The sequence below is a fragment of the Patagioenas fasciata genome, chromosome 1, assembly GCF_037038585.1.
Source record: "Patagioenas fasciata isolate bPatFas1 chromosome 1, bPatFas1.hap1, whole genome shotgun sequence".
Taxonomy (NCBI): Eukaryota; Metazoa; Chordata; class Aves; order Columbiformes; family Columbidae; genus Patagioenas; species Patagioenas fasciata.
The window spans coordinates 100,851,281-100,861,759 of NC_092520.1; the positions used below are offsets into that span (position 1 = coordinate 100,851,281).

Sequence of the window (10,479 nt, forward strand, 5' to 3'; positions counted from 1 at the left end):
GCCGCCTTTTTCATCACTTTTGCATTTTGTGTTACAGTTCATAGAACTAATTATACTGCCAAGCATTTGCATTTTCCAGTTTACAATTTAAAGAAGTGTAATAAAGACTGAAGCATGTTATCAGGTAACTCCCCTTGAAAAGAAGTGTACTGGTTCCTTGTTACAATTTAGCATTGCTCTTGTGAAACCAGTGATAGCATTAGTCATTCTTGGGAAAAAAAAGAAAAAAAAGTGATTTTTGTTATTGAAATTAAATAAAGAGTGGATCTGTTAGGAAAGAAAGGAAAATAACGACTCAATAGTTGTGAAACCTTAATAAATCTAAGTCTAAAGCTATCTCAAAAGATGATTTAATACCTCCTCCTCTCTAAAGGCAAACTAGATACCTGGCAGATGTTATCTAATGTGTTTTTGATACAGCAAAGGTGATTCCAAACCAAGTCTGCTTCAGTGCCTTATTACTCTTATACTTGGATTTTATTTTTCTAATATTTGACATAAATCTTCCTGAGTTCACATTAAAGGCATTATTTTTTGTCTTGACTTTCATCACACATTGGCCCATTAATAACCTTTTTTGGTAAATCGCTATGCAGTAAGAGACATGTACGAGGAAGACTGGGCAAGGGATATAAAACAAATGCAGTTTCTCAACAAATCACATTTTCTACACTTTTGGTCTTGCTGCCTTCGGGAAGAATTACTTCTCTGTCCCGGTCCCACCATCACACTGGGCTGAGAGTTGCATTCAATGCCTGACCAATGCCCAGCAGAACAACATAGTTGCCTTCTGTGCCCTTCATGGTATTCTTCCCTGTATTTAGTTATTTAGAACTTCATGTTTGGGTTCCTATTTATTGTAACTCCTTATTTTTTTCTGCAGCATAACTCCCTACACCACTAGTCCCGATTTTGTGTTTGTGCATTTGATGTCCATGTTTTACAGATAGTACTTTATATTTTTTATTAGATTTCTTTTTGTTGATTTCTCCAACCTATTCAGTATTTTAAGCTTGGATCCTGTCATTCAATGTGTTTATAACTTCTTTCAGCATGCTGTCATTAAAAAGCTTTTGTAAGTACTGTTTTTATTCCATGATTCCTGTAATTGCAAGTAATACCGATGAGCTCCTGGGGAGAAAAAACACACATCTCCTTGTGTTTATTCCTCCCGCTTTGATAACCCCTTATTAGGAATGATTTGTTACTTTTTTCTCCGATGATATATTATGTGGGAGAGCATAAAAAGACAAATATACTACAGAATAACACACCTACTGTTTATCTCCTCTTCACCCATTAAAACAGTTGTCCTACCAAAGAATAAAATCAGATTAACATATATTCTTGACAAATCTGTGTTGGCTGTTCATGGGTGATGCTGGATATTTATTTGTAAACACTTTCTGTTTTAAAATTGTTTTTTCATTTTGTTATTTTTCTAATGGCTCTCTGGATGTCGAGCCTGATATACTCAGAATTTCCTCAGACCTCCTGCTATCCTCCTATCTGTAAAGGGTAGTGGAGGAAGAAGGGCAGGTAATTATTTTTTTTACATTACACATACTCATTGATCATTCAGGCATCCTCTCTATTTTCCATGAAATTCACTGAGATAATTGTTGCTAATATTTCAAAGAATGCATTTCTTTGAATATTCCTAAGCAGAACTGAAAAATAGTCTAGAACTATTTTAATTTAATAGTATTCTGCATCCAAAGATAGAAATGCACAGTATCCAAGCATAAGTTACCTTAGCACTGTTAGCTTTGTCTACAGGATGCCAATGCATATACAAGATATGCTTCCGCTAGCTTTTATTTCTTTAAAAATAAATACACCATTTTATAGCTAGCTTAGCATTTGAAAATACTGCAGATGTCACAACACACAAAACTTTATACTGCAGAAAATATTGTGTCATGTGTTTTCTTAAGAATACATCTATCTGTGTTTGCTCATAAAGAGCTGCTCTTACAGAGATGTAGTCTTCATCTCCAGTCTTTTCCTTCTATAGCCATTAGCAAATAATAAACATGAAAGGTAGTTGGAGAGCAAGCAACAGAAAAAAGTTTATGTTTGCTTCTACCTGTACTTTCATGTTTTTCAAGCTGAGTTTTTCCAATAAGTGTGCAATTGACACTGAACAAGAGATCCTTTTGTAAGGTAAACATGTACCTGTCCAACTATACGTCACCAAAACTAAAACTAGAACTGGAGACACCCCTGGTCCTCTCTCTCATGCTCACTCTGGTTTAGAAAGACCGGATACCACAGAGGCTAAATCTACATGAGACTCCTCAAAAATAATAATAATAATAATAAACCACCAGATTTTGAAAATTTTGCATTGTTTTGTACCAGTCACCTTTCCTGTTTCCCAGGCAACTTCAGAGAGAGAGAAAAGATCTGATGTATTTATGTATTGAGTCAAAATTCAGGATAATTTTTTTTTTTGTTATTAAGCGAAATTAAAAGAACTCGAGATTGCAGTTTGCCATTATGAAAACCTAATGGCAACTTTGTGTCAGATAATTGACACAGATTCAACCAGAAACAGAAGGGAAAAAAAGGGGAGAGGGGCAAGCACATGACCGCTCCTCTGGAGGAACTTCTGTATGACTTCTCTATACCCAGCAAAGGGCATATATATAACGATATAGCTACAAATAAATACTTCACCGCTGTTATACGGGACTGTGAACACCAGGTCGCATTACCCGGTGCAGGGTTGCTGAAAACTGGCAACAGCCGAAGCGAAACGCACCGGCAGCAACGGAGAGCTGCACCTCCCGCACCAGCCGGCAGAGGAGCGGCCGCCTCAGCAGCCCGAGTGCCCGAAGATGGTCACTGCCAGCCTGCCGGCGACTCTGCGGGTGGACACTGACTCTTTTCGATTTCGGCTCAGCCCAGCCGGCTCCAAGCACCTCCGACCCGCGGAGATCCGGCCCCGCCCGCCCGAGGCGGAGCCGCGCAGGACTCGCCGCCGCCGTTGCTGCTGCCGGAAGAGCCGCCGCCCGCTCCGGGGCCATGGAGGAGTTTCACCCCCACAACGACGAGGTAGGGGCTGTTGCCCTCCGACGGGGCTGTGGGCTGTGTCCGGTCGGGGATGGGGGCGAGATCCTCCGACCTCGTCCCTCGCCCGGGCACAACCCACAGCACCGGAGCGAAGAGAAGCGACTGAGAGCCTGGCAGGGGTCGGGCAGCGCTGTCGGGGCCGCTGCCCCTGCCTTGGCCGGAACAGGCAGGTTGAGGGGTGTAGTGATACGAGTGGGCAGTGCGAGGGGAACCTCTCGTTCCTCGCCCTTCGGGTACCCCCGGGGTCCGTGCGACACTTGGCCGCCTGCCTCCGGACGCAACGGGGTGTAGTGGTGGGGCCTGGGGGCTCGGCGCTGCCCCCCTTCCGGGCTTCGATTTGAGTTCGGGGAGCTGGAAGTTGCTGTGAGGGAAAGTGGAAGGGGTGTTCCGGGGTGCTGCTGCCCGCCGTGGTGCTGTCAGTCTGCGGCCATTTTTCTTATCTCATCCCTGGAAAAGAAAAAAAAAAAAAAGAAGTGCTGGGCACGGTTGGCACTGCAGGCTGATCCCTGCCAGCCAGAACTGAGGAAGGAGCCTTTCCCGCCCCACCGCCACAGGGGATCGAGCCACCAGTTTTCATTAACAAAAAAACCCAAAACAAACGACTTGTAGAAACATCTTGTCCTTGAGGTTTCTGTCCTTGCCCATGTGTTTGAAATTGATGCGTATGAAGAGACAGATGGCACAACAGTGTGTGTGGTGTTTCCTTCGGAAGACAAGCTAAATGCTGGTGAATAGGAATGAACAGAAAACAGGAGGCATTAAAACTCGCAATCTTTTTCTGCACTGGAGAAAGTTACTTGGGTGAGCTAATGATTGTGGAAACTAGTTGTTTTGATACTAGGGTTGCAAAACTGTGTGTTACCATTTGACAGCAAAATCATAGAATCATAGAATAGTTTGGGTTGGAATGGACCTTTAAAGCTCATCTAGTCCAACCCCCCTGCCATGAGCAGGGACATCTTCAACTAGATCAGGTTGCTCAGTGCCCTGTCCAGCCTGACCTGGAATGTCTCCAGGGATGTGACATCTACCCCCTCTCTGGGCAATCTGTGCTGGTGTTTTAACCTATGGGAAAATCCATGACTCCGGTAAAAACCAAGATTAAGACCCAGGGGAAAAGATTTGCCGAAGAGATTGTCTTGGAGAATATTCCCATGACAAGCATAGACAGTGGTGGAATTTAATCTTTACAGAAAGTGCAAGTTGAACCTGTTTCCAGGCTCACTGAGACCCAAGTTTTTTGACCCACTGAAATGTGGCTATCAAAACAATACTAAGTAATGTGTGTATGCTGCTGGGGAAAAAATAAGATTTTAGAATTAGGCTAACAAACTACACGATACAAATAATCATCCATGGGGCCTGATTGTTACATATTACTTGGAGTAAAACTGCATAATTTGTTTACTTTTGTATCAGAAATAACAACAACTCTTTTTTATTACAGATGATCTTCAATGCTGATGAGGCCCACAACATAGTTAAGGAGGTAGGTTTTAGCTCACAAGGGTATTTCAAAGAAATTCTTTATCTCACCTTGCACTGTAGTGAAAGCAGTTACTGTCATTTACCATACCAGATAAATCCAGTCTTATATGAAAGTATTATTTATATAAAATAAAGACGATTTCATTTGGAGCTGTGTTATCTTCGTCTAATTGCTGTCTTCAACTACCTAAATAGGAGAAGGTAGACGAGAGAAAAGAGAGAATTCACATTACAGTGGAAAGACAAGGGGCAGCAGCCACAGGTTGCAAGGGAAATTCACACCTTTTTTTTTTTTCCCCTTTATCCAGCTAGAGAGTAGTTAATCACTAGAGAGGTCACAAGGAGAGCTTGTGGACTCTCCATCATTAGAGATTTTTAACACTTGACTGGACAAGGCCTTGAGCAGTGCAGTCAAACTAGGAAGTGAGCCTTGGCTTGAACAGGAGGTTGCACTACATGAGCTCATTATTCTAGCAATGCTATTGAAAAATAATTTTCACACAACAAGAACAGGTTGACACTGAGTAACCCGATGGTCTAAGTGAAATATGTATTAACTGGAAAGGGATTAATGAAGGGCCTGTGGCATACAGGTACTGTCAGGTTTTGCAGGCAAATACCATTTTGAGAAAGAAATGCCTAGAGGGGCTCTGCAGGTCCTTTCCCAACTGCCTTGTCGGGAAGGGAAAGAGCTGCACTTTGAGAACTATTCCAGTAGAAAACAGAAAGTTCCTGAATGTCAGATAAATGCTAATTCAATGCTTTATATAACTGAACCTGCCTTGAAAGGCTGGTTGTGGTATGACAGAGACTACAGACACTGGGAGTAAAGCCAAGCATTTCTGCCTCTGATGGAAAGCTTAACCAGAGCCGAGGAGCTTTAGCACTGGGTACATTTCTGGAAGGACCAAAATCCCCAAGGGATCTTGTCCCTCTTCTGTTTCATGAATGTTTCTTTCCATTGAGCCCTTTGTCCAGCTTTATGCACTGTGATCAGAACTAATTGGGCTTTTTAAGATCTGGGGCACAACACTCTTACACAGCCTGTTAGTGGGTGGTTAGTGCATGGGATTCATCTTACTGAATCAGAGGAGAACATAGTTTTATTTTATAATATTTAGTTTTTCCAGGTTTGCATTTCTTAACCGAATTTCTCAATTTTAAGAAGTATCCATCAGCACATAATTCTGAATTTCTTAGAAGCAGATAATGCAATTTAAGAGTTAGAGAGAAGGCATTGTGTTCAAACATTTTAAGCAAGGATTGGCCAATCTCTAGCAGTTGAGAGAACATGCGGTTTTCAAGCAGTTCCGTATTTCTTGTGCTGCAAGATATGACCCTTGAGTATCTCTCACTCATATCTTGCTTATCTTTTAAGCTGGGGTGTGCATTTCACTATTGTTGCTCACAGTCTCTGAAAGGTTGGCCAGTCCTAACTGACATTATTGATTTGAGTTGTACCATTTTCATTTATGAAAGCCAAGATGGAGCAGGCAGTCATGAAGAACAGTAGGATGTGTTAATATCTTCAGTGGTAAATAAATCCATTCACTTAACTTGGTACTTAAAGCATATGGCTAAGGTCTTTTCTATGATAGATGTTCAGTCAGAGCCTCATTTTTCTCCATGTAATAATACGGTAAATATGTACTAAAAATAAGTTTCCAAGAAGGCTCATTTTGCTTCCCATTCAGCAACTGGTGCCTGATGAGCTCAAGGGATTTAAAGTAATCCAATTGCCAGATAAAATTCCTCAGATTATGTAAGACATTTTAAAGCCCTATATTTTAAACTAGGTTTACTGTAACTGATTTTGTTTTCTCTGTTCTAGTGCATAGAAAGTGTTTTAGGCAAGGCAGATTATAATCACAACAAAGTCAACCAGTGGACTGCTGCTATAGTAGAACAGTCGCTGACACATCTGGTAAAGCTCGGAAAAACGTATAAGTACATTGGTAAGTACAAGCAGCCATACTTTTACCACATACAATCACAATAATTGCTGGAAGGTTCATGTGAATGCAGTGCTGTATTCATTAGAAAGCTTTAAACTGTAAACAGATTCCTGAACTCTTCCTTTATATAGATTTTTAGTAATATCTGTGGTAAAACCATGGTGGTGTCACCTGGTGGACACAGTCTTTCCTGACTGCTAAGCAACTGCAAAACATTACATAAACTTCTTGGTATCAGTTCAGGAAATAATCGCTTATCTTAAATAATAATTTCAGTAGGATTAAGCTTCCTATAAGTATAGACATTTGCAGAACTTTAGTCCTGTGTGTTAAGTCGTGTGCCATTATATTTACATGCATATCTGTGGAAGCTAAATGGAAAAAAAGTAGTTTAAGCCACTTCGGTCATTTTTTGGAGTATTGATGTAATAGCAAGTGTTTTCACTCTGTTTTGAAAGTCTTGGATTCAGATTGTCACTGGTTTTATGGCCATCACTGGTCAGTCTAGAAATGCTGCCTGTTACTTGAGTGTGGTTTCGGAGAGCAGTCCACCAGTACTTTCGGGAAACAGCTCTCATCAAGTGCGACTTCTGCTGTACCTGTGAGGACAGCACCTGCAATCCCCTTCTGAGGTGCATGTGACACAAGCCATGTATAAGTAGTTTAAAAGATAAAAGCCATAATCCGACTAGCAAGCATTTGTTAAAGCAGTTGTCTTTATGAGAGTAAAAATAATTGTGAAATGAATACCAGGTTCTTGAGGAAAATGCTGAGGGTGAGGGTGTTGTCAAAAAAGGTTTTGACTTGGCTGAATGTCACCAGCCAGCCCTTGGAAAACATGATGCAGGCTTGAGTTCAGAAGTACTGAATGATTCACCTGCTTAATGACTGTATCTTGCAGTAACCTGTGCAGTGATGCAAAGGAGTGGAGCTGGTCTTCACACAGCAAGCTCATGCTTCTGGGATACTACAACTGATGGTAAGTTTCCTCACTCAAATTAAAAATTTACAGTAAAAGAAACATTACTTATTGCTCAGTTGTGATAGTTAAGTTGAACATTTTCAGGAGAGATTATAGAAGCAGTAGCTTCCAGGATTAGATGGTTGTTTACAATTCCAGCAGAAATATTTTGTTAGCAGCTAGTGCCTGCATTAAGAGTGATTGCTTTGTAAATTATGAGAAACAGGAGTAGAAATGCCTTCATTCTGAAACAAGAGTCAAAACATTTAGTCTTTGTCAGTAACCACAGGTCAGTTGAAGAGGCAGCAAAACATTGCTGGCAATAAATGCAAGTGGGTAGCCCTAAACATACCTGCCTGTCTGCTGCGAGGCAACAGCGCTACTTTGGAGGAGAGCAGAACTTGGTAAAAAACAGAAATAGGTTGACTAACAGTGTGTCTTTCCGTTGCTTAACTATCAGCCGGGCTTTGGATGTGTTTTATTGCTTCTAAATTAGATCTGAATGCATTTTGTTCCCAGATTCAGAGTATCTTGGGGAAACAAGATTAAAATAATCTTACGCCTATCACAGACTAAGAAAGGTCTTTTTAGAAGGGGGCGCCAAGATTTAACTTTAAAATAGAGATGGCATTAGAAAGTCAACTGAGGTTAAAAAACCCCAGAAATCATAAAATGAAGTTCAGCAAACAAGTACAGTTTAATCTTCATGTTTCCTTGGCTTGTAAGGCCTTGATATATTGATGCAATAGAATAGGAAAAATTACAGAAAGCAAGTACACTAGAATATATTTGATCCGGTCTTTGTTCTGATTTTTTGTCTGATTATCTTGCCAGTTTCAGTATGAGATTTTCAAGGATATTTGCAATCCTAGCTTTTAAAGAAAAACACTGAAATGGTGTTTTCCTCGAAACTGTCTTAAGCACACAAGGCTCGTGTTAGGTAGTAAACAATGTACAAGTTAATGAAAATGTTTTGAGCAGTGTCATCTATTTGTAGCCAAGATGACATAATAGTACTTGCTTTAAATCACAGATGAATTATTCATGCTAATTTTGCATAATTTGCACTGCAATAAAGCAAATGTAGTAAAGATACTGGAATTCTATTTTTTTTTTGTAATAATCTCTTCTAGGAACCTGCACAGTGAGATGGGAAAACCGAACAATGAACTGCATTGTCTATGTGTTTGCTGTTGCTATTATCCTGTAGCTGGCTGGAAGATAAATATAAGCAACACCGAAGCCTTTAAAAAAAAATAATCATCCAAACATATGGCTAAATATTTCAAACCATTATTTGTTTTTGTATGAGGAGCATACACAAGTTCTCTACAGGGAGCATACAGTCTAAGCCAGTTCTCATAGATTAATTTTCTGAAAGCTAGCAAAAAAATTTAAAATATATATGTATCTATCTAAAGAGAAATTTTTAGTAATTTAAATATTCAGATGTATGTTAATGAGAAGATGCCACAAAGATCAATACGATTTATATCAAAGCTAGTATCAAAGATACTTGATATTCAAGGGGAACAAAACACTAAGTCAAAGGAAAGGTCAGAGGGCAAGACGTCTTAGGACTATGGTGCATTTGTGAACGAATTATGAACGCAATTCAGAGTGGATATTCTGTAAACAATACTGGTGCTTCATGTCTGATTAAACGAAGTGAACTGTCACATTGAATGTTGGTGCTTGTGAAATTGCATGAGCATCACATTTCAGTCAAGCATGAACATTTACATTGAAATTAAATCCAGTTAAGCTTTTCCCCTGGAGGCAGAGGATGACTTCACTGGGACAAAGGTGAAATATACCTAGTCCTAGTAGAATTCTGATTTGTCTTCAGAATGAGGAACATAACATTTGTTATTGACCAAGGGAAGCTTGCTGGGGATCAGACATCAGCCCTTAATTCATAGTTTATAAATCTAAAAACATTCTGAAGGTACTGAAATTTGACTTTATACCATGACTGCAGAATTTGTGACAAGCACTTTATTGATTCTTCATGCAGTAGCCAGGAGCTAGAGCAGTAAGACTGAACCCACATTATTCCAAGCAGTATTAAGTCGTTAGGAGAGAAGGCACAAAGGCTCTTGTTAGCTTTGAAAGCATTTATCTTAAAACAACATATCCGTTCTTTGTAGGAGTGTTTTCTATGTTCTCTAAGGCTAGAATTGGATCTTAGTCCTATGAAATAATACAACTCAGTTTTAAGCACTAAGAGTTCCCCTCTTTTGAAGATTTATGCAAGTTCTTAACTTTGCTCATGTGATGAGTCTTAACTTGAAATATTCCACATGGAAGAAAAGCATTTGCACACACGCAAGTATTTGCTGGATTGGGGCCTACATTTTTGTTGATTAATGCACAAATTATATGATAAAGAGATGTATCAATACCAAAAATGCCTAAATGATTGCTGCCACTAAGTGGCAGCTACATTAAGTTGTTTTCTCAGATGCTGCTTAAGTATAGAATTTTTTCTTTATTACTGCATGTCTTTGAAAGAGACTGGTAACTACATAACAGCCACCGTGAGGCTGGTTTGGATTTTGGATTTTAACAAATTAATATTAAAACACTATTACACAGTTTTGTTTTGTTTGATTTTGTTTGTTTTTTTTTTTTGTTTTCCAGATAACTGACTATTAAGGCAGGTAGCAAGTGTCCTGTACAAAGAACAAGCTAAAAACCATTTCGTTGCTTGAACTGTGTATACATATAGCTAGTATGAGACTACAAAGGAACACGTGTACATGTAATTCACAATACCATCCAAAATTTCTTGCTTTGCAGACAGAGTTCTGCTTTTACCCTAGTGCAAGTAAAATTAATACTGTAATATTGCATTGCCGAACAGGCAGGTGTAATGTGAAGATGTATTTGTATGTTGTACTGACGTTCAAATGTATAATTATTTAACGTTATTTGGGTTAGGACAGCAATTTCTGAACTAGGTGCCAGCATCCAAGAGCTGAGTTGTGGACCTGA

At 39.6% G+C, this 10,479-nt stretch overlaps 1 protein-coding gene across 1 annotated transcript; it reads left to right on the forward strand.

Annotated features, from left to right (window-relative positions):
* The first annotated feature begins 2,915 nt into the window (after positions 1 to 2,915).
* Positions 2,916 to 10,079, forward strand: DYNLT3 (dynein light chain Tctex-type 3). Its single transcript, XM_065862822.2, has 5 exons — positions 2,916 to 3,060; positions 4,526 to 4,567; positions 6,398 to 6,521; positions 7,423 to 7,500; positions 8,616 to 10,079. The coding sequence occupies exons 1-5, from the start codon at positions 3,031 to 3,033 to the stop codon at positions 8,690 to 8,692; spliced, it is 351 nt and encodes a 116-aa protein (XP_065718894.1). The 5' UTR covers positions 2,916 to 3,030; the 3' UTR covers positions 8,693 to 10,079.
* Positions 10,080 to 10,479: the final 400 nt, after the last annotated feature.

Bases quoted from the DNA above. Each gene is read 5' to 3' on its own strand.
- DYNLT3 (XM_065862822.2), top strand. From the start codon at position 3,031: ATGGAGGAGTTTCACCCCCACAACGACGAG. The intron at 6,522-7,422 runs GTAAGTACAAGC...TGTATCTTGCAG, and splicing joins AAAAACGTATAAGTACATTG to TAACCTGTGCAGTGATGCAA. The intron at 7,501-8,615 runs GTAAGTTTCCTC...AATCTCTTCTAG, and splicing joins CTGGGATACTACAACTGATG to GAACCTGCACAGTGAGATGG.